General features: G+C 36.8%; 1 protein-coding gene across 1 annotated transcript in view; it reads right to left on the bottom strand.

Moving 5' to 3' along the window:
- nwk (FCH and double SH3 domains nervous wreck) overlaps positions 1–25834 on the bottom strand; it is a 505896-nt gene that overhangs the window by 240147 nt on the left and 239915 nt on the right. The window contains exons 6-7 of the mRNA XM_090389564.1: positions 13705–13841; positions 1104–1167 (exon numbers count right to left, since the gene is read on the bottom strand). Of these exons, the coding sequence (XP_090245690.1) occupies positions 1104–1167; positions 13705–13841 (201 nt within the window). The remainder of the gene's footprint in view (positions 1–1103; positions 1168–13704; positions 13842–25834) is intronic.

The raw sequence follows: 25834 nt of genomic DNA on the forward strand, positions 1-25834 counted from the left end.
TGGTTAATGACAGTAATCAGGGTATGCTATCCCAACAAGATCTAGACAAATTAGGCAGATAAGTTGAGAAATGACAACTGAAGTTTAATATTGACAAATATAAGGTACTGCACATGGGAGCAGCAATCCCAGATATTAATGTACCAACTGGTGCCACACTTGGGGTAGTAGAAAATGAAAAAGACCTCTGGGTAACTGTGCAGTCAGATTCTCTGAGCATTGCATACAACTGCCACGACTGCTCCTGAGGTTTTGTCAATGATATATTGAAATTTGGCTAGAAGGGATAAAGGGGTGATTATCTCACTGTATAAGGCAAGGGTTAGGCCACACCTTGAGTAATGAATACAGGTCTGGAGGCCTCATTTTAGGAAAGAAGTGGATCTGTTAGAACAAGTGAAGAGAAAAGCAACAAGATTCAAGAGAGGAACAAAATCATGCTTTTTCCCAGCAAATGCTTCAGTTCAGCAACCTGCAGTACTTGAAGACTAGGCATCTGCGAGATATGACTGAGGTGTTTAAGGCTTTGAATGGATTGAGTAAGCTCAGTGCTTATGGAATCCTTCCTTTTGCTTGGACTACACATGAGAGGGCATAAATTCAAGTTGTGGAAGTATGGTTGCATGGTACATGTATGAAAATTTCCCTTCAGCCAGTGGGTGGGCGATTGTTGGAAGAAACTCCCATCTGGTGTTGTAGAGGTAGGTAGTTTATTATATTCAAGGAAGAAATTGGCAAACTGTTAGAAGGGAAGAAGGTAAAATGGGAAATGTTGGCTCAGTCATTTTTTTTTTTTTTTTTATGAAGCTGTATAAGCTTTTTTTCTTGCATCATTTGCAACTACTAATACTAACTAGGCACCTTAAGGGGAACCTGACCAAATCACATAAGATCTTGAAGGTTAGTGGCCCCAAGTATCAATATTTTCTTTAACATTAGAGACAAAATTCAGAGCTATCTAACATACTAAGTAGGTTGTTTTCATAAATATGTTTTATTAATAGAAAAAAAATTAGAAAATAATAAAATGAGAACATTAGAAAACCTTGCATAGTATATAACAGCATATCCTCAGTAATTGCACTTAATTTGCAAATATTTACCTTTGCACTGTTCTTTTGTAATGAAGAAATAGACTGAAATATCCTTCCTTTTTTCTTCTTTAACCTAAAAGGATAGACAAAAAAACTAAAGTACTAATGAGTGTTTCGAATTTTAATTTTTGTCAGTTTTTAAATATAAAATAAAAATACTTTCACTAATATTTTGTTTTATTTTCATTTACTATTGTCTAAAACAGCTTTCAATCTGGAAAAACTATATATATTATCATAATTATATTTCTTAATCTCCATGAAAAAAAAAAAGATTTATTCTAAATTGCTTAATTAAAATTGCCATATTCATGAAAACCTTGTTTGATTAAATACCATCCAGTAAAGATAGATTTAAAAAAAAAAAAAAAAAAAATTGAGACATTATCTCTGAGCAGTTTAATGACTGTTTCAAGCATAGCATATGAACTCTTTATTTTTTGCAAAAAACCCTCATATCAAACAAAAGTATTTTTTTTTTTATTGGACTAGGTAGCAGTTTTCCTGGCATCCCTACCCAAACAAAAGTACTACTGGATTTCAATATCATACCATTATGCATATCTCTCTCTCTCTCTTGGACAGAAACATTTTTGGATTTTCTTCTTATACGGCACCATTAGTCAGCTGCTGGTAAAGGCTGCTTGACAGATATATGTTTCGATCAAATTGGAAGAAAATCATTCTTAAATTCATATAGTTTTTCAACCACATCCATTAGCATTAGTTGAGGCATATGATGCAAGAAAGCAAGCTTATAGATCAACAGCCAAAAAAAAAAAAAAAAAAACCTTCCCAATTCACCTATCCGATCACTTTAAAATGTTTGTGTAGCTCAGCCTTAAATTTATTTAAGCTATCAACTTCCACAACAACAGAAATGGAAGTCTTTTCCAGCAATCAATTACCCGATAGCTAATGGAAAACTTCCGCACAGTTATCCTACAACTGTCTTTCCTCAATTTGAATCTATGCCCCCTCAGGTTCTTAGTCTGAGCAAGCGGAAGTATCCCATCAGCATTGAGCCTGCTCAGACCATTCAAGGCCTTGTATGCCTAGTCTCCAAATGCTGCAACTTACAGAATTTAAGCATCTCCTGGTAAGAGAACCTATTTGTTCCTCTCACCAATCTTGTTGCCCTTCTCTGTACTCATACTAGCAACTCTACATCCTTCCTAAAATGAGGCCTCCAGACCTGTATGCAGTACTCAAGGTGTGGCCTTACCATTGCCTTATACAAAGGTATAATCACCTCCTTGTCTTTGCTAGCAAAATTCCTATATATCATTGCCAAAACTCCATCACCTGCTCTGGTAGCCCGTCTGCACTGCATAGAGAACTGCATATCTGACTGCACAATTACCCCCCAGGTCTTTTTCATTCTCCACCTCCCCGAGTGTAGTACCACACAGTTGGTACGTTTCTTTTGTGTTACTGCTACCCATATGCAGTACTTTGCATTTGTCAATATTAAACTTCAGTTGCCACTTCTCAGCCCATCTACCTAACTTTTCTAGATCCTGTTGCAGTAGCATACTCTCTTTACTATCATTAACAACCCTGCTAACCTTTGTATCATCTGAAAACTTAGACATTAAGCCTGATATACCTTCATTGATATCGTTAATAAATACACAAAACAACAATGGGCCCAGCACCGAACCATGGGTTACTCCACTAATAACATTAGTCCACATTGTGCAGGGTCCATTGATTACCACTCTCTGCCATTTCCCACTCAACCATCACGTTATCCATTGCAGCAACTTGCCCTTAATGCCATACCAATCAAATTTGTACAGCAGTCTTCCATGTGCAACAGTATCAAAAGCTTTCCTGAAATCCAAGTACAGTGAAACTTCTCCTAACGGACACCTCTCGTTAACGGACATCTCTCTACAACGGACATTTTCAAATTCCCAAACTCACCTGTATTGGTTTTAATGTGTTTGCAGCTTCTGTCTAGCAGATATTCTCTGTAACGGACGCGGACAGGCAATCTGCACTGTTTCGTTTAGATTAGCACTTAATTTGATCTCCCCACAACGGACTGCAGGAGAGCTCACGGCCCTTTTTCTAGGAACTTTTCTTCCACATATTGCCTCAATCGTGTGTTTATTTTCTATTTCCGATTCTCTGAATTTTATCAAGGTTTACGTCGCGGTTCTAAACCCTTTTTCATGATTTTTAAGGCACGTGTAAAACTTCTGATGAATTCGGTGTGTGCAGGGGGGGGGGGATATGGTCGGCCTTTCGTCTTTTCAGTTTCAGTTTTCAGTTTTGTTCAGTGTCGTGTGAAGTGCACAATGTCTTCTCGTAAACATTTAACTTTAAAAGATAAAGTCGAACTCATTAATGCATATGATCGACAAAAAATAGTGTTCGCAATCTCACTGCAAAATTCAAAATCAGGAAGACGCAGGTAAGCGACATCCTAAAGAAAAAAAATGAACTGCTCAAATAATTTTGGCAACACGGAAACGATCAGGTTCAAAAATCATTCCCGAAAACTGTTGGACTTCAAATTGACAATGTTACATATGAGTGGTTTTGTCGCGAACATGCTAAAAAAATTCCCATTAATGGGCCTATTATTAGGGAAAAGGCTTTGGAGGTTGCGAAATCTATGGGAGTAAATGAGTTCAAAGCTTCTGTGGGATGGCTAGACAAGTTCAAAACTCGGCATAAAATTTCTTGGAAAACCGTAAGTGGTGAAGGTGGATCTGTTGATACTGGGGTTGTAACAGAGTGGACCGTCAAAGTGGAAGATTAATGTCATGATTTTAAAGCTAAGGATATTTACAACTGTGACGAAACAGGGTTGTTTTTTAAAGCTCTTTCTGAAAAAACAACGAGTCTAAAAAACAAAAAGTGCCAGGGAGGAAAAATTTCTAAGGAACGCTTGACTGTACTATTGTGTACAAATATGCTGGGAGACTTTGAACAACCTCTTGTTATAGGAAAACCACAAAATCCTCGTTGTTTCAAGGGCATAAAGTTGAGTCTTTTGAATGTTGACTGGAAGTCTAATAAAAAAGCGTGGATGACACGAGATATCATGAGCGAATGGATAAGTCACTTTAACCAAAACATGATTCGTCAAAACAGAAAAATTATTCTTTTCATGTATAATGCTGCATCTCACCCGCACATTGAATTGTCCAACATTCAAATCGTTTTTCTGCCACCAAACACATCTGCAGAGTGTCAGCCCTTGGATCAAGGGATAATAAAAAATTTTAAACTTCACTGCAGAAAACGTGTTTTAAGACATCTCATTGCAAACATGAACGATGTAACATGTGCGAGTGACCTTGCAAAGAAAATCAGCATCCTAGATGCGATTCAATGGGTTTCCTCTTCAGTAAACGCAATTAGAAAACAAACTGTCATGAACTGTTTTGTAAAGTCTGGCTTCTCAAACGCAAAAATTGAAGTTGTGAACAGCAATGTGGAGCACCAAGAAGAACAAGAACTTCAACATCTATTGATAATGTACGACACTTCAGCTACAAGTGACCATGGCTACAAAGATATATACTCGAACTTCACTACAGAAGATGGTGCTATAGATATCAATGACATTATCATCGATATTTTTCAAGAAGTTCCTCATGAGGATGAAGAAATGGAAGGAGGTCATTCTGTCGAAGAACATTAACGACGAACCACCGATGAAAATAGAAGAAGCGCTCATACAAATCAATCATTTTAAAATGTTTTTTCGCCGCTGAAGAAGGTACTGAAGGACTTTCGATGGTTTCTTCACTCCAAACAAATGTTGAAAACAAAATTATCAGCCAGAAGAAGGTGCAGAAGAAAACAAGTGATTACTGTATGTATATTATTTACAAAAATATTGTGCAAAATCTGTATATAATTTAATTTAAATTTTACATTAAACGTTTAACGATTTTTCTTTATCTCTTGTGTATGTAATTGTATATTATTTACAAAAATATTGTTCAAAATCTGTATATAATTTTAATTTAATTTTACATTAAACGATTTTTCTTTCTTTCTTTTTTTTTTTTTCTCCCTCAGACTTCTTGTTAGCGGACACTTCTCTCTAACGGACACATTTTCGTTCCCCATGGCTGTCCGTTAAAGGGAAGTTTCCCTGTATATGATATCAAAATTATTTTTTGCATCTATTTCCTTTGTCACCTCATTGTAGTATCCAATCAAATTGGTCAGACAAGACTTCCCTCTAACAAACCCATGTGGTGTCTGAACTATTAGTGCAGTGTTGTCTAGGTGATCCTGCATCACTTCTTTAACCAGTGACTCCATTATTTTCCCCGGAACAGAAGTTAAACTAACAGGTATATGATTATTTGTGTTACCCTTTGAACCCCTTTTGTGAATTGGGGATACATTTGCACATCTCCAGTCCATAGGGACCTCCCTTGAATCTATGGATGCTCTCATAATTATGGCCAAGGGTTTGCTTACTTCCCTCGCTGCCTCTCTCAATATAACTGGATAGATTCCATCTGCCCCAGGTGCCTTTTTTATGTTTAACTTCAACAATTTCTCCGCCATTTTGTTCTCTGTTATTACAAAATCATTTAGCTTCCTGTAAGAGTTTAGTAAACTTCTGTCCTCGCCTTCCTTACAGCATTCCTCATGTGTGAATGTAGATGCAAAATATTCATTCAGTTTGTCAGCTATCTGAGCAGGATCATCAACAGTAAAACCACCGACATCAAGTGTACCAATCCGATTCATCTCCTTCCTTTTAGAGTTTACATATGTAAAGAAGTTTTTGTTGTTTTTATTTGCATCCTTTGCCAAGGATTTCTCATAATCAGCCTTTGCTTGCCTAAACCTCCTTTGTGACTTGATTACAGACCAGCTTATATCTGCCATAGGCTTCTGTGTCACCTGCTAATTTATATGCCTTTCATGCATTTTTCTTCTCTGCCACGAGCTTCATTAGTTCATCTGACATCCTTTTAGGCCTAGTTCTTGAACAGTATTTCTTAGTTGGTATTAAAAGCCTAGTAGCTTCAAAGATTAATTCCCTGAAGATATTTTGAATTCACTGTTTTAACATCATCAGTTTATCTCACTGTATAGAATTAAAAAACTGCCTGAGACCACTGTAGTCACCTTTATGAAAACAAAAACTCTTCCTTTTACCCTTGATGGTAGCTACATCTTTAAGTAAATCCCACATCAGTAGACTGTGATCACTGTCACCTAGTGGTCCCTTATCTGAAAATTCCTAATGCATGCGTCATTACTGCTGATAATAAGATCAAGAGTATTACTCCTTCTGGTTGCCCCTCGAACATGTTACTGTTGAAAACAATCCTCCAACAAATCCACAAAAGTCTTGCTGGCATGCAAGTGACCAACCCACAAGTTCCAGTCAATATCTGGAAAGTAAAAATCCCCCATTACAAGAAATTCTGATTTACTGGCCCACTATTTCTCTGCACAATTGTTTGTTGTACTCATCAGAGTCATTAGGCCTATAACACACTCCTACTCTCATTTTTGCTTTCCCTGTGTTTATGTCACATCTAATTCACTCAATGTTGCACTGTCAATCTATGTCAACTGGATGCACTTCCTTAGATTTTTATGTTTTTTTTTTAAATTAACAGCCTAATCCCTCCTCCCTTCCTACCCTGTCTATCCTTTCTGTACATATTGTACTCCCCAAATTCCAATTCAGCACTGCTTATATCTATGTGACACCATGTCTCTGATATCCCAACAATATATGCATTTGATGCCTTGATCAGCACTTCAAATTCATTAAATTTATTTACTATACTTCTAGCATTGATGTTTGTGTAAGTATACATGCACCTGTTCTTATTCTTAGTTACCTTAACACAGCCCATGTATTTATTTGTTCCATGATGACTCCCTGCAGCTCTTGAAGTCACCAGCAACTTGCTCTCTAGGCTGCTGTTTGTTACAGTAGAAGCAGTGCAAGAATCACTTTTGCCTCTGCCTGCAGCTACTGTTAATCTTTTAGTCTATGAATTTCCCCCCATGAATCCCCCAGAAAGGAATTAAAAATTCCTTCTTGCACATATACGTCACACAGTTAATGTGTTAGACAGAGACAGAAGAGCAAGTGTGTGATTGACCAATTTTTCATGTGCTTATGACAGACCTCAGTGGCATATGATATTCCATATATAAAATAAGATGGAGAAGATCATAAGAAAATAAATATCTCCATTCTTCTGTTGGATCATTGTTATTTAGGATTTAATTCAATTTTGGAATATAAACTTTATATGATGAGTTTCTATATTTAGCATTAACCATTAATAGAGGCACCTGTTGCAAGAAGGCAAGCTTATTTAGCATCAGCCAAAAAAAAAAAAAAAAAAACCTTTACCGTTTCCATCCATTATCTCCAAAATGTTTGTGTAGTTCAGCCTTGAATTCATTTAAGCTGTCAACCTCCACAGCCGCAGGTGGAAGTTTGTTCCAACAATCAAGCAAGCAATAGTTAAATGCATTTTTCCACACATCTCTTCTACACCTGTCTTTCCTCAATTTGAATTTATCACCCCTCAGGTGCAGTATCTGAGCAAGAGGAAGAATCTCATCAGCATTGAGCTTGCTCAAACCATTTACAAGACCTTATACAAATCAGATCACATCACGGGTGCCTAATCTCCAGACACTGCAATTTGCAGAGATTAGTAGCACACGCTTCTTGATTAGATCAGGGTTCGAGCCCATCACCACCAAATACGGAGGATGCGGAAAGGTCAGGGAATGACCACCGCATATCCCGAAGCAATATGGCCTTAGTTGCTAATACTCCTAAAAACCAAATAACAACAACAACAACTTCCTTTGCTGACTCCTTTAATATAACTGGATAGATCAAATCCAGCCCAGGTGCCTTTATGTTTAACTTCAGCAATTTCTCCTCCACTTTGCTCTTAGTTATTACAAAATCATTTAGCTCCCTACCAGAGTTCGATAAACTTCTGGCATTCCCCTCCCTGGATATCTCCTCATGTGTGAATTTAGATGCAAAATACTCATTCAGTCTGTCAGCAACCTGAGCAGGATCATCAACTGTCAAACCATCAATATGAAGTGGACCAATCTGATTCATCCCCTGCCTTCTAGAGTTTACATAAGTAAATAATTCTTTGCTGTTTTTCTAAGCATCTTTTGCCAAGGATTTCCCATAATCTACTTTCACCTGTCTAAGCTCCTTTTTTACTTGATTACAGACTAGGGTGTTCCACTCTCCACCTTAAAATCTAGTCCTTTATCAAAACCTTGGTTTTCAAATAAATTTGCTATGGCTGTTCAAGATAAGAATATAGTGGGTTGCATCAGAATCTCCAGCTTTCTGTTGGAAGCTGGAAGGATATTAGAAGAATTCTGAACCTTGATGCCAAGAAAGCTCCAATCCTGATAGCATTTCTCTAGTCTTTCTCAAAACCTGTGCTCCTGAGCATGCCCCTGTGTTGTGTCACCTATTTATCATTTCTTATTCTGCTTTTTACACTTTCTATGGTTTTCTGAAACCAAAGCATTTGCTCTTGATGACATTTCAAAGGCTTTTAATCATGTTTAGCATTATGTTTAGGTTTGAATATTGCTGCCATTGTTTTAGTATTGATATAGCAGATACTGGAGGTTTTTACAGAAGGTTTCTCAGAAAAGGCATATAAAACTATAATTTACATTTAATTACTTAACTTTATCATGTAATCTGTAACATATGACATTAATATTCACAGAGCTTTTAGTATCGGTGATTTAGCATAAATATAGTCACAAATAGGTTGTTTGAGAGTTCAAATTATGTAGGCTGGCAATAGATAGTTATATTTATTATCTATTATAACTACTTAGAATTTACAAATGTAACATTATAAGCATAATACATATAACTTAAACTTGATAGGAGATATGAAATTCACCTAACATAAACTTGGTATGAGATACAAATACAAAAAACTCGATATTGCAATATATATATATATATATATATATATATATATATATATATATATATATATATATATATATAGTATGTAGAAAGTGTGAAGAAGATTTTTGTTTGAACCTATTGAATCTACGGTATACAACAGAAGTGAATTCGAAGAAATGGATAAGGAATGTAGCGATATATGGTAGGATGAGGTGACCAGGTAAGATATGAAAAAGAGAGAGACAGATAGTTGGCAAGAAATTAAAATAAGAAATGAAAAGGCGACCAAAATAAGACTACATTGCAGTGTTTTTCACAATTTCAGTGTCTTCATCAGAGGCCATCCACCGAAATTATGGGAAAGATGGTAATGTTCTTGCTTCTTCTATTTCCCACATGTTCTGTATGCTGTGGTGCACGTGTGCTGTAGACACGTGTTAAGAACGAAATTTAAAAATTTTGAAATTTCAAATTTTGTGAATGCCCTTGAGGATGCCCTTGTGCAATTTAAATTAGAAAATCCCTCATGAATGCCCTCGGAGGATTTAAATTAGCAGGTGCCCACCTCCAGCTGCCCACATCAATGCTAGAGCTTGCACTTGATCATCAGGCAACAGCAGCAATCTCCAAGGCAGAATGCGCTGGTCCCAAAGTAGCTAGTTGTTGTCTGTGACTCTATTGTCAGGAAAATGGGAAATATATTGTGCAAAAAGGATAGGTGGAATAGGACCAGTGTATGTCTGTAGGGGCAAAAGTTGATGATGTTGTAGAGCAGACATCATATTTTAGGGCACAAAAGGTGATACTGTTGTACACATTGGCATTAATGACATTAAGAGTAGGAGATCTGCAGACTTACTTAATAAGTACAGGTCAACATTGAAAAAAAAAAAAAAAATTGCAAGTTAGGATTTCAAAGTGTCTGCAATTCCACCCAGACACAATAGGAAAGAGTATATGATGAGAGCCTTTTCAATCAATTCGGCCCTGGAGAGATTGTGCAAGGCTCATGTGGTAGAATTTTTCTTAGCATAGTCTATGCTTGTTAACAGGAGAAACTGCTTCTACAGGGATGGGATACGCTTGAATAGAAAGGACGCAAGAATTTTTGCTGATGCTATCAAGGCAGTGTTAGGAGGGTCAGAAAACTGCTAGATTGGGGGGGATACAAATAGCTGACTTGAGAACTAAATTTTCTGATTCTTGAGTGGTTTCCAGCATTTTCCCATTTTTCTAAAAATAGCTGGAAAATAGGTGACACTAGATAATGGAATTGCTAGTATATTGGTTAAGATGTTATAAAAACAGAATGCTCTTACAAACTAAAATTCTGTTAGAAATTAATATTTTTATCTTGCTTTTGTATCATAGCTGTCATGTATCAAATTCTGGCGAAATACCCCATGTGATTGAGAATCTTGGCAAATTAGTCATGAATCGAGGTAAATATGATGGATAACTTTAATGCTTCGTGTATGAATTGCAAGACCCAGAAACTCAAAAGTAGCAATACACTGCTAATTAATTGGCAATGAGTCACTAATCTTGTTCGCAAAAAAGAAGGAGACAATCCCATGATTTTTTAACAAATTTTTCCATGTGGTAAGAAATTCGGTTTGTAAAAGTATTCTGTTTTCAAAACACCTGGCAAGAATTAACCTGGCAGCAGTCACACTCTTGACTGTTAACAAAAAAAGTCATTCATCATCTGTGGGGTGACTGATGATGATGAATGGCTATTTTGTTTTTTTATTTCTGAAAAAAAGGTTGTTTTTTTTTTAATTCTGATTAAAGTATAAATGTGATTTTTAATGGAAAATTAAAAAATTATAAATAGTGTTTCTTTACACATTATTTTCAAAGAAAGAAAACTGTTATTAATCCTACTAAAAATAATTTTAAAAAAAGGAACAGTCATAAAATAAACATGAAACTATTAGTCATATCCATTTTCCAGTTCAGGACACTGTTAAGCAAGAAAAATTCAAACTTACACATACATTAATATGTTTTGTCAAATAAAATTTTGTCAACAGAGAGACAAAACAAATCATTTTATATCAGTAATAATTTAGACAAAAAATACAATGTTTTAGAAGCACACTTACACTGAACGTGAAAGTAGCATGATAACATGGAAGGCATAAATGTTGCATGTCATCTGAAAGGTTATTTCCAGGTATAATTCTAAGGTAACAATATTATTCGCTTCCTAAACAACTCAAATAAAACTTTGTCTACATTTAGGAAAGGCATTGAAAGTTTCAGCCAATAACCTTAAACTAATAATTAATGATCAATATACACTCAGTGATCAGTGAATTGTGACCACCCCATCCGTAATACTGTGATCACACATGCCACAACATAGCTCACAGTATAAAAAGCCAAGAAGCTTCATACACTAGAACAGTGGTAATTTGCATCTGGTCATGCAAGTTAAAGTGATAAAGTAGCACTTATGGGTCATAGTAAAGAAACTGCAGAGTTTCCAAAGAGGATGATTGTGGGAGCTCGTGCATAAGATGCTTCCATATCGGAAATGGCACGTCTTGTTGGTTGCTTATGCTGTGGTTAAGATGTATAAAGAATGGTTTTGACTTGACTAAACCACCTCCTGCCAACAGAACTGTAAAGGATTATGCAAGGTAGACATTTGTGTTGAGTGAAGGGTGCAGCATGTTGCACAGGATGAATGGCAGGTCACTGCACGAGACAGTTGACATCGCAGTACAATATGGGAAATGCAAAAACAATATCCCAAATGATGATGCACCATATGCTCAGCCATATGGGTTTCTCAGCAGATGACTCAAAAGACACCCTCTCCTCACTGCTGATCACCATTAATAGCAAATGCTATGGTGTCAACAACATGCTAGGTGGATACTGGAGGACTTGAAATGACTGTGTTGATTGGATGAGTACAAATACCTGGTGCAACATGCTGACAGATGCCTTTGTGTATGGTGCAAGCAACACAAGTTCATGTGTCCATTATGCATGATGCCCACTATCTATACAGGTGGTGGTGGTGGTGGTGGTTGCTCAATATGGGGCATGTTTTGCTGGCAAGAATTAGAATTGAACCAACATTTCACTGATGAGGTCTACTGGCAGCTCTCAGGAGACCACCTCTGTGTACCCCACCAGCTGCATTTTTTCCCACACAGAAACAGGATCTTCCAAGACAATAATGCACTGTTTCATCGGGCTCACACTGTGCAAGCGGTTTGAGGAATGCAGTGAAGATATCACCCATCTTGATTGGCCTCCAACTTTACCTGACCTCAATCCAATTGAACACCTGTAGGATGTTTTAGAATGGGAAGCAAGGCATACGGACAGGCAACACCATCACCTATTCTGATACTGTGGAAAGCCTGCAATTCCCAATGGGCTTCAGATATTTGGTGGAGTCAATGGTTAGACAAATAGCAGCTATTATCATGCAAACAGTAGCCCAACACAGTATTAGGTAAGGTTTCAGTGATCACTGAGTAGATATATTTGATGGTCATCTGACAGGTACTTCATGAGTACCACTAATTTAATTAATATGCAAAGAGCTGATAATTCTATTAAATAATGCTACCCACTTTCTGGCTATTTTTAGGAAAATGGGCAAATGGAGGAAAACTGATATATGACAGCTATAATATAGCAACATTTAGTTCAGGTTAGGACAAGAGCTTCAGGTTTGTGCATAGCTGTGAGCAAACCAGGTTTGCTATGACTGCAACAATCTTATATTGTGGAGGCACCTTCACCACAAGTTACCCTGCTATTGCACTATGAACTTTAAATAAAAAAGCACTGCTCCAGTGGAGAAGTGTTTTGCTATTTATTTAAAATCTATGTCATTACCCAGACTGCCAGTTCACCTCAGATGGGATCTCCTTGTGGGCAGGTAGGCACTGTTCAGTGAAGACTTGATGAGCCAGTGTTGAAAAATATTCACAATATACGACTCAAATACTAGATACTCAAATACTCACAATATATGATGACTCAAATATCAGATACTAGATGATATTTAAGTTTCAAAATCAAATAAAGAGTTATGACAAAATCCTCAGGCTACAACAGTTATATAGTAATACAGTATGAGTTAGGGCAAAAGCCTTAATTTTGTACATAGATATCAGCAAACTATATTTACTAAAAATAGATTTATCTCATATTGTGGAGGAACCTTCACCATCAGTTGCTCTGGTACTGCACCATGCACTTTAAAAAAATCACAAAAAAATACAAAAAAAAAAAAAAAAAACAGGGTTGAGACTGCAGTCTGAGTTTCTAAGTAATGGCATGCATCTTAATTAAATAGGAATACTTTTTAATGATATTTACTGCTCTTTATTTAAATTTAGTGCAATGCCAGGGCAACTCATAGTGAAGGTGCCTCTACAATATGAAATTGACACATTTGGATTAAACTTAGTTTCCTCAAAGCTACATACAAACCCGAGGCTTTTGACCAAATTTTGTTATGTTAAATTCTTAATTTGTTTTTAATAACATTTTGTTATATTGCAAAATAGGTTTCATTTTAAGTGGATAACCCTATATGCACACAAACACACACTAAAGAAGGAATAGCATAAATCTGATAAGTTACATAAAAGTTGTTGATCATATTTTTTAAAAAGAAATAATGCATAAATTGGCTCTCACTTTTCTTCGGCATCATGTGCCTTCTCCCTTGCTTCATGTGCCATGTGTTCTTCTTCAAAATAAAGTTTCTTGTTTTTATCCACTTCAATAATACACTGCTGTATCTCTTCATGCATCTTCCGTAGATTATCAAAACACTACAAGAATGAAAACATTTTCATATTAAAAAATCCAGTGAATTCATAATAGCAATAAAAATACATATTTCTTAATTTTAAAGTTAAAAAAATATATTAAGTAGTATAGTATTTAAATGAGCTGCTTACATGAAAATTTACAATGTATATTATACTTTCTCCATATGCTATGTGTGCCTGCCCTATTTTTTTTTTTTTTTTTTATGTAAACCCCAAACACGAGAGGTATTAGAACCTATAGTACTTAGTACCATGCTTGGGTTGGAGGTTGAGAAGATGAAAGAAGATATTTGTTGACATTGGACTTGAACTTCTGTAGACTGTAATTTTCAGGAAATACGTATGAAGGAAGGTTGTTCAAGAAATGAGGAAGATAAAAAGTTGGTTCTGTGAGTTTGAAGTTTGACAGTAAATGGATGTTGGCTGGTGGTGGCATGTGTTTGGACTGTTTTGAAAGAGAGAGCAGGAATTATAGAAGCCAATTCAGAAGAACAGTGCCCATGGAAGGTATCTGTAGAAAAGGCATGCAGCAGAAACAGTACGTCTATGAGACAGAGTGCAGAGACTCTGTTAGAGAGGAGTCATTAATTAACCAAACTGTCCTCTCCTGAATGGAATCAAGAAGCCTGAGAGAGGTTTTTGGGGGCACCACCCCAGATGTGGGAACAATATTTCATGGCATGGTGGATTTGCGATTTATACAGAGTGAGCAGCTGTTTGGAAGAAAAGTAACACCGAGAGCGGAAGAGAAAACCAAGTTTTTTAGATACAGAGGAAGCAATATTTGTAATGTGCTTGTGCCAAGAGAGATTAGAAGTCAGGGTAATCCCCAAAAGAGATATATCATTTTGCCTAGAAAACGGAGTGTCACTAAAGATAAGCATAGGAGCAGAAGAATACTTTTTGCGAGATACAAGACAAGACTCAGTTTTAGAAGGGTTGAAATCGACAAAGTTGTCTTTGCCCCACTGGAGAATTACCTGAAGATCGGGATTTAAGGAATTGGCAGCAGATTTTCGAGAACTTGAAGCTGATTGAGCTGGACAAGGTTTCTCAAAATGGAAAGTTGAATGCAATGTGCTATCATCGGCAAAACTATGGATAGGATTTCCAGTCAATGGAAGAAGGTCATTAATATACAAGAGGAAAAGAGTGGGGGAAAGAACTGAACCTTGGGGGACACCGGCATTAGTGGAGAAGTTAGAAGACAGAGAGCCATCACCCTCAGTGAGCGATCAGAGAGAAAACTGGATAACCAATTACTAAAAACAGTTGGCAAACCATAAGATGGAAGCTTGTTTAGAAGACCTTTATGCCAAACACGATCAAAAGCCTTTGAGATGTCAAGAGCAACTACTTGTGTTTCACAAACCTTTCCATTGAATTAGTCCATAAATGGGTAACATAAGCCAAAATATCACCAGTGGATTGACACTGACGGAATCAATACTGGTGATCGTTGATCAGACGGAAGGTTTCTAGGTAGTTTAAGAGTTGGCGGTTAATTGATTTCTCCATTACTTTAGAAAGAGTGGAAGTAATAACAATGGGACGATAATTGGATGGGAGGGATTTGTCACCCTTTTTAGGAACTGGCTGGATATGAGCAAATTTCCAAGCAGAAGGAAAAACACCTTTGGAATAAGAAAGTGAAAAAAGGCGGCAAAGAATAGGAGTAAGTTCAGGAGCACAGGTTTGAGAACAAGTGGAGAAATACCATCGGGACTTGGAGCTTTCTTAGCATCAAGATTAGTCAAAATCCTTCTGACATCCTTTTGACAGAAGACCACAGGAGGCATTGAATGGAGCGTGTTGGGAATGATGGGAGGTGTTTTACCAAGATCATTAGTACATGAGTTGGAAGAAAAATGGGATGCTAGCAGATCAGCTTTATCCTTGGCTGAAGTGACAACAGAACCATCTGGTTTGGACAAAGGTGGGAGCAGAGATGCGCAAAAGTTGCGGCCAATAGCTTTGGCAAGAGATCAGAATGCTCGGCTACCATTAGGGCAAGAAGCAAATTTTCTACTCTTAGCCTGTTCAAACTCTAGTTTGGACTGATTAATAACTGCTTACAATTGTTGCGAGCTTTGGTGTAGTCAGAAAATGAAAATGAAGAATTAGAAACAAGCCAATTACGATATGCAATTCTTCTCTTGAACAGCCTTAGCACATTTATTGGAAAACCAAGGTTTAGATAAAGGACAAGATTTTAAAGTGGAGTGTGGGATAAAGGATTCTATTCCTGCAAGAATAATTTCACTGACACGATCTGAGCAAACGTTGACATAAGAAGTTTTGAAACAGTAATCCGACCAAGGAAAAGAAGAAAAGAAATCTCGCAGGTCATCCATTTTGCATTCTTGTAATGCCAAACAATACGAGGTTGGGAATAGCAATGAGATAAAGGCTCCATTGGAGAAGAGACAATCACCAAGTTGTGATCTGAAGTGCCAAAAGGACCTCTCACTTCGACCGTGTACATAGAAGGGTTGTTTGTGAGAAAAAGATCAAGCATATTGGCTCTATGATTAGGATTGTCCAGTATTCTTGTAGGTAAATGAACAATCTGTGCAAGGTCATTAGTAATTGCAAAAGCCTCAGCATCTCGACCAGCTGGGCTGGTGTGACTAGAAAACGGAAGCCAGCTGGAGTTGTGAACATTAAAATCACCAAGGAAAATTACCTCACTGTTAGGAAAGTTGGACTGGAGAAAGTCAAGTTGCAAAGAGAGGAAGTCAAGTTGCAAAGAGAGGAAGTCAAAGAGCTCCAAGTGATTAGTGGAGTTGGGAGAACGGTAGAGACAACAGATGATTTGTTTATTTGTTTGTTATTTGGTTTTTAGGAGCATTAGCAACTAAGGCCATATTGCTCCAGGATATGTGGTGGTCATTCTTTGACCTTTCCGCATCCTCCATATTTGGTGGTGACGGGCTCAAACCAGAAACAACAGATGAATTTGACTCAATGAGGTAGAAAGATTTTAAGCCAGAGAAGATCAAAGAGAGGAGATTCCAAATTGCCAAGTCTCTGACAGGGAATATCAGAATGAACATATGCACAAGTACCACCTTTGAGGCGAAAGAAATCATACAGTGAATAATTTGGGCATCTGAGATGAGCAGTAGTTGAATCAACCGATAACTGAGATTCTGTCAGAAAAAGTACATGGGGTTTGGCAGACTGCAAGTGGAAATGGACATCATTGAGATTAGAATTGAGACCACGTATATTTGTGAAATGAACTAGGAAGTGCTTGGGAGGTTTAGATCTTTTCGCAGATAAGCTTGCTCTATTAGTTTGACAATTCATGGTGTATTCAATAGTAAGAAAAAGTGGGTGGGACATGCTGTAATGAAATTTTTGAGTATGGTTTTTTTTTTTTTTTTTTTTTTTTTTTTTAGGAGCATTAGCAACTAAGGCCATATTGCTCCGGGATATGCGACGGTCATTCCCTGACCTTTCCGCATCCTCCCTATTTGGTGGTGACGGGCTCGAACCCTGGTCTAATCAAGAAGTGTGTGCTAGGCACTGCTGCTCCTTCCCACCTGGCTACGGAGGCGCCTTGGATATGGCGTACACATGGTAAGAATATACCCAGATCCTTGACATAATGTGGCCTCGACAATGCTCCCCGCATACACACTACTCGGACTCCCTCCAGTCACTATCTGGCAGAGTAGAGGTAGCAAGATTATACACTAGCTGATCTGGAAGCCTCCTAGAGAGTTACCAATAGGTTCGGTCTGGTGTACTAACTAGCGACCGGCCTGCGAACACCGTTGTAGAGCTGTACCCTTGAAATGTAAGGAATATTGGATCTTGCCACGATGTTCATCATAACCTCAAAAGTCATCAATCATACTGCATGATGGAAGAAATAGGTAAGGGTTGACCGGAACTTAGCTCTAGAAACTAAACATGGGTTCCACCACTTCAAGCCTCCAATAAGCAAAGTGGTGGTATTGCACTGGTTGATGAGAGTCATCTACTACCTAGTACTGCCTGGTAACATAGAGGGGTGGCATTTCTCCATGTGGTGTGGGTGCCACACCTCGACCCCTGCTTAAGTTGGTTCACACTTGGGTGGTCACCCACCATGTACTTGTGCATGGAAGTTATACCCAGGATTACTAATAGTCCCACCATCGTGAAGGTGCAAGCAATGAAAATGAAATGAAAACACTTTCACATTAAAAAATCCAATGAATTCATAACAGCAATAAATATACATATTTCTTAACTTTAAAGTTAAAAAAAATATTAACTAGTATAATATTTAAATAAGCTGCTTACATGAAAATTTACAATGTACATTATACTTTCTCCATATGCTACATGTGCCTGCCCTATTTACATAAGTCTGTTCTCTACTAATACTTCCCAAAATTTATTTTTGTAAAATTTTAATATTTGTTGGGACTGTACTGGATGGATGTTTGATAACATGATCCATGCTTCTATTCCTTGATATTCCAGTGTGGCTGGGATCCAACAGAAGATTACCTGCACACCGAGACAAGTCAGTTCTGATTTAATCAGCTTTAATAATAAGTGATTATATAGGTGTGGATGTGTTCCTCATAACTAATAGAAAACTTCACAAATCTGTGTGTGTATATGCTTTTTTGAACTGACAGGAGGAAAATATTTTCTACAGCAAGCTTTATGGCATGTAACTCAGCAGTTCAACTTGGTGCATCATGGCTCATGCTGCCGATATGCCATAAAAAATCGAATAACCAATCAATCAACTCAGCAATGTAACTAATAAATTCTGTGGGAAGTGATACAGAAATGGTGGTATCAGGGAATACTACTGCTGCACATACCTCACTCTCAGAATTCAATCTGTTAGTATAAATTTTGACAAGGTCAGGGTAATTTTGTGTACAAACAATATGTAGTTACTGTATATTAGCATTTCCTAGAGAGTTTTTCCCCATTGCTGGAAGTAACCATCACAAGACAGTTTGAAGGAGAGCCTAGATCTATGGAATTCTGGAGAACTTTACTGAAGTGTAAATTCCACATTTCTGTTAATTCCTGTCATCTAATACCAGTAAAAAAAGTTGCCTGTGGCTTGTTTCTACAGTAGGTCATAACCCGTGGATCAATAAATATCAGCCAAATGGAATGAGTGGGCAGGCTTTCAGTCTTGGTTGTGTAGTTCCATAGTAACATCTTTCTCCTGATACTGAGAGGAACTTTACAGGCTTAAATGTACAGACTTTGTACTGAAAATGTTCTGAAAGCACCTAGAGCTATCTTAGTAGCAAAATATCAAAAATTGAACCCAGAAGACAAATATTATTCTCTATTGGAAGAGGATGGTTGACTAAATGAAGCTTAAGTTCAGAATCATCTTACACTTGTTACAGAAATGAATGCCTGGAAATATTTGGCTGGATAATCTATAACAGACATCCACAGTTCAATGAAATTTGAGATTTGCAGTTAGCATTAGCATAGGCATACGATGCAAGAAAGCAAGCTTATACAGCATCAGCCAAAAAAAAAAAAAAACCTTCCCATTTCACCCATCCATTCGCTCCAAATGTTTGTCTAGTTATGCCTTGAATTCTGTACTGTAGAAACACAATGACAGATGGAAGTTTGTTCCAGCAATCAACCATCCACTGGCTAAAGGCAAATTTCCACACAGTCTATTCTACAACTGTCTTTCCTCAATTTAAATTTATGTCCCCTCGGGTGATTAATCTGGGCAAGAGGAAGAATCCCATCAGCATTCAGCTGGCTCATCCCATTCAAGGCCTTATTGAGTTGACTCTCAATGTAGTTCATATTCTAAGAATGACAGGAGATGGTGGTGAAACCATCAGCATAAAGGTATGAATCTACAGATTTTGGAATGATTTTAACCATATGATTTATTTTGACTGCACTAAGAGCAGAGCCTTGTGGTTGGACTAAGTTTTTAGAGGGAGCTTGCCAATTTAACCCCAGGGGCTCACATCTGGTGAGTATGGGTTTGGCACACCCAGGGTCCTCAGCTGGATATCATCATTCTTCTCTTTCTTGGTGATTCCCTTCTACTTCTGTCTCTCTCTCTCTCTCTCAGGGTAACTTGGAAAGTTTTTTTTGGCTGGTGCAGCATAAGCCTCAGGCTTCCTTGCACTATATGGCTAGTAATAATAATAATAATAATAATAATAAGGAATTTGAAAGGATCTGCTCTGAAGAAAATTTTTGAAGTATCGTAGAAGACCTGTCACATCAAGAAAATATAAATCTTCCAAGGTGCCATCAGTATATCAAAGGCTTTCTCAATGTAAAGGCATATCATGAAGAGACGTTCACTTCTGATGAATGCATTACTGATGATTGATTTGGCTTTAATCACAAGACCCAAAGATGGTTGATATTTTCAGAATAAAAACTGATTGTTTTAAATCAAGTTTCTGAACTCAAAATACCAAGATGACAGCATAATGTTTTCTAGGATTTTGCTCAGACAACTAGTAAGAGAACTTAGTCTGTACTTGTCAAGGAACATGGTAATTTTTACCTGGTTTTAGAATCATAGGAACAACACCAGGAGCTTGGAAATGTGTGCTCAGTGAGGATTTGATTGAAAAAAAGGTCAGCAAATAAAGATAATAATTTGCGATTTAAATGTTGAAGCATTAAATAATACAGTAAACTCTGTAAAATCCAACATTTCGCAATCCATAATTCTTTAAAATCCAACATAAAAAGAGAAAATCAACATTTTAGAATCTGGATTTTTAAGATTTTAAGAAAGCAAAGCTTTCTTAGAATCCATGCAAAAAAAGGGTGACATTCCCTCTCTTTATAAGATGCTTGCAGGGCTATCTTGCCTTTCAATCAGCTTTTACTAAAGGAGTTAAACCGCAAAAATAATGTAATGGTCTTAATACTCAAAGTAGTTGCCTTTTCAGCAAGTTGTCTGGTGCTGCACTTGGCACCAACCTTTCTTGAATTAAATGTATTGAAAATTCATTACATTAAAAGCATTAAATGGAAATTCAAAGCCCAATTCTTGCATTTTAGAACAGCAAAACACACATACCATAAATAAAATATGATGTAGATGAGGTAAAAGTTATGGGGAGTGGGAGAAATGTATGATATGATGAAATTTTTGGATGAAAATTTTGGACTCTATGATGTGGTCACAAAGGAACTGGATGCAAAAAAATAATTTTGATATCATATACTTGGATCTTAATGAAAGCTTTTGATACTATTGCACATGGAAGACTAGTGTACAAATTGGACCAGTATGGCATTAAGGGCAAAATGCTGCTATGGATAAAGGGATGGTTGAGTGGGAAAAGACAGAGAGGAGTAATCAATGGACACTGCTCTTTGTGGATTAATGTTATTAGTTGAGTTTCCCAGGGTTCAGTGTTGGGTCCATCATTGTTTTCTGTATTTATTAATGATATTGATGAAGGTATATCCAGTTTAATGTCTAAGTTTGCAGACGATATGATGGTTGGTAGGGTTGATAATGACACTAATGACAGTACACTACTGCAAGAGGATCTGGAAATGTTGAGCAGATGAGCTGACAGGTGGCAACTGAAGTTTAACATTGAGAAATGTAAGGTACTGCATATGGGTAGCAGTAGCCCTAGAGTAGAATATTAACTGTCTGGTATTACACTCAAGGTGGTAGAGAATGAAAAAGAACTGGGGGGTAATTGTGCAGTCAGATATGAAGTTTTCTGAACAGTGCAGATGGTCTGCAAGAGTAGCTCATGCTGTTTTGTCAATGATATACAGGAATTTTTCTAGCAGGGATAAGAAGGTGATTATCCCCTTTTATAACGCAATGGTCAGGCCACACATTGAGTACTATATACAGGTCTGTAGGCCTCATTTTAGGAAGGATGTAGGGCTGCTGGAACGAGTACAGAGAAGGGCAACAAGAGTGTGTGTGTTATGGGTGTTTAATAGTGCATAACTTCCATCTGTTGTTGTAAAAGCTGACAGCTTAAATAAATTCAGGGCAGAACTAGGCAAACATGTGGAGCAAATGGATGGGTGAAATGGGAAGGTTTTATTTTTTTTTTTATTTTTGGTTGATGCTGTACAAGCTTGCTTTGTTGCACATATGCCTCTACTAATGGCATATGTGCAAAACTGGCTATAGTGCACCTGGGCAACAAGATTAGTGAATGGAACAAAGGGTTGCTCATATGAAGAAAGGCTTAAGATTTGCAAATTACAGTGTCTGGTGAATAGGCACCTTCGAGGTGATCTGATTGAGTTGTATAAGACCTTGAATGGTTTGAATAAGCTCAATGCTGATGGGATTCTGCCTCTTGCCCAGATTAATTGCCCGAGGGGACAAATTCAAATTGAGGAAAGACAGTTGTAGAATAGATGTGCAGAAGTTTGCCTTTAGCCAGCATGTGGTTGATTGCTGGAACAAACTTCCATCTGTTGTTGTAGAAATTGACAGCTTAAATAAATTCAGGGCAGAACTAGGTAAACATGTGGAGCAAATGGATGTATGAAATGGGAAGGTTTTATTTTTTTTATTTTTGGCTGATGCTGTACAAGCTTGCTTTGTTGCACATGTGCCTCTACTAATGCTAATGCTAACAAACTTGCCTTTGCAACAAGTTGTGTAATATTGCACTTTGTCTAGTTCTGTCAACTTTTCTTGACACTTTGAAATGCACTCTGAAATGGAAAATACACACACTATTACCTAAATGTTATGTAGATAAGGTGAAAGTTAGGGGTGTGGTGGTAAGAGAAATGTATGAATTAACGAAATTTGATGATATGGTATACATGTGACAAGAACATCAGCTCCTTAATATTACTTGGCCTCGGCAGCCACCTCTCCTCCCCACAGACTACTCAAATTCCCTCCAGTTACAATCAAGCAGAGTAGATGCATTGAAATTATACACTGCTTAACCCAAATGCCTCCTAGAAAGTTACCAACTGGTTTAACCCAGTGGACTATTTAGTGGCTGGCCTTATAAACCTATGCCTATGAACCTTGTGTTTTTATAGGGTAAAAGCAGAGTTTCTGTGAAGTCAAAAAATGGACATAATCATTCTATGTATATTCGTATACCTTACTTTTGTTTTCATGTAATTTTATTTTAATAAAGCTCTCTAGAAAACTATCAAAATCTCACTATAACTTGGCACGTACAATAAGATGTGCACAATTACTCTCAAACTCTGCATTACAAAACTTGAAAATCAGTTAAAAAAAAAAACTGTAAGTACTACCGGAGAAAGCAACAATGCACTTAGATAGCACCAGACCATCATTATACCTCATGGTATAATGATATTATACCATATAATTGCCAGCAGCATGAAATACAGACAATGGGAAATTCACTTTGGGCATTGTTGAAAATTTTAGAAATATTTGAAGCCATAATTAAATTTATCTCCTAATGAGCTTGTGGAAAAATTCTATTAAATGACCAGCCAAATGTAATCTTAGATATTGCAAATTTTAGGCAAAGGATAAGCAGAAGAAAAGGGACATATATTATTAGAGCATTGACCAATGGGTACACATTGGTCAATCACTGAATGAATCACATGATTTACTCCTTTCACCAACTGAAGTTGGTTTCCTTTTCAGAACAGAAGTCATTAATAAAGCAGTGATACCTCTTGAACTGAATTTTGTTTTGTTTTCTTTTTTTTTTTTTTTTTAACTGTTTTATTTTCATGTTGCTTAGTTTTCAATTTGCATTTATGTTTTTTAATAAAGATTAACTTCTTTTTTTCAATAAATGCATCAAATTTATCAGATGCTTTGCTTTTTTTTTATTTGACAAAAAAAAAAAAAAAAAAAAAGAGCTCAAATCTACACGACTTATCCTTCAAATATGACCAATGGCCTGGATGGGGGAGGGGAATACACCACATTTAGGAATGAAATAAGAATGCACTTGGTAGTCTTTTCAGTTGGAAAGTGGGCATGACTCTCTCTCCACAGCAGACTTCTTGTTTATAAAATTTCACTACTACTTTTTGCTTTTTCAACTTTTTCTAACCAAACCTAGAACAGTAAACTGTTGTATATCCTCAGGTGCGAAAATGACTGACTATATTATTAAACTGAAAATCAAAAGAATCAAAGTCCACAATTCTTGCAATCCACACTGAAAAAAAAAAAAAAAAATCAATAAAAAATAAATAAAATAAATAATATATATATATAGCAAAGCTGCCAATTGACCAACCATAATTTGCTGTTAAAAGTTTATTCAAGACATTCCCTTGAGTCATTAGTCAAAATTTGTAAACTAAGAATTAAGCAATCAGTGCCACCTTTTATTGAATTAAACATATTATAAGTATATTAAGCATACTATATTAAAAGTATTAAATGGGAAATAAGTCTACAATTTCTTGAACTCTACAATAGAGGAAACATACTATGTAGCTGAGGAATGCCTGATCAATACTCAGTTTCTGCACTTCCCACTGGAGAAAACAAATGCTGCAAAGTTACTGACAGCCTGACATCATTATCTGCTGTTAAAAAAAAAATTGTGATACCCATTTTGGTGCCAAATAGTAAACTATTTGACACTAAAATAGGTATCAAAGGTTGCTGACTGCTATACTGAGCAGCCAGCAACCTTTGACCAACTTGGGATTTCAAAGTTCAGAGACCACTAAAATTTGGAAGCTCCAAGAATAACTATATAACATTGCAAAATTTTCATTGCTATTTTTCTTCATTTTCTGTTTAATTCTAATGTAAACTGCAATGCACAAACCAAAAAAACCAACAACCTTGATACCCAAAGCTTGCTGGATAAAAGGTGCCATACTGTATCTTGAATTTTTCATAGAAACAAAGTTTACTTTTTCGGATAACCTAACTTATCAATATATCTACAACAATTTTTGTACTACTCTCAAATAACTATACAGAGGCCTGACATAGATGAGTGGTCAAATTCAAGAGTAAAGAAGCAGTAGCGGATTAAGATCGGTTGAGGCCCCGGGCGCAGAAGAAAATATTGGGCCCCTTAAAAAAAAGAGACAGGGAAAATAAAAATACATGTTAACCATTTTTTTAAATAAATAAAAAATATTATGTACTATTAATGTTTTATTTCCAATAAAATTTGAATATAATATATGTATAATATAATTAATAATAGAATAATAATAATCACAAAGTTTTGAACTAATAGTTGAACATATTAGTTCAACTAATTTGTTGGGGTTTTGTGTGGGCCCTTCTGAAGTCGGGGCCCAGGGCGCGCGCCCGGTGCGCCCGCCGTTAAATCCGCCTCTGTAAAGAAGCACATGTATTTAAATAAAAGTGCACAATTCTTGCACTCCACACTGGAAAAAAAAAAAAAATATATATATATATATATATATATATAGCAAAGCTGCCAATTGATCAACTATACAATTTAAACTACAATACGCTGAATTAATCTGCTTGGAAAACTACTGGGTTACATAAATCTCAACAGGGGCTGCATAAAACTCATGGGCAGTGCTCAGGCCACACCTTGAGTACTGTATACAGGTCTGGAGGCCTCATTTTAAGAAGGATATAGAGCTGCTGGAATGAGTACAGAGAAGGGCAACAAGATTAGTGAATGGAACAAAGGGTTGCTCTTATGAAGAAAGGCTTAAGTTTTGCAAATTGCAGTGTCTGGAGACTAGGCACCTGCAAGGTAATCTGATTGAGGGGTATAAAGCCTTGAATGGTTTGAGCATGCTCAATGCTGATGGGATTCTTCCTCTTGCTCAGAATAATTGCCCGAGAGAGCATAAATTCAAATTGAGGAAAGATAGTTGTAGGACAGATGTGCAGAAGTTTGCCTTTAGACAGCGGGTGGTTGATTGCTGGAACAAACTTCCATCTGTCGTTGTAAAAGTTGACAGCTTAAATAGATTCAAGGCAGAACTAGACAAACATTTAGAGTGAGTGGATGGGTGAAATGAGAAGGGTGTGTGTGTGTGTGTGTTTTTTTTTTTTTTTT

Source organism: Mastigoproctus giganteus, chromosome 2 (assembly GCF_048544385.1).
Source record: "Mastigoproctus giganteus isolate SK-2022 chromosome 2, ASM4854438v1, whole genome shotgun sequence".
Classification (NCBI taxonomy): Eukaryota; Metazoa; Arthropoda; class Arachnida; order Uropygi; family Thelyphonidae; genus Mastigoproctus; species Mastigoproctus giganteus.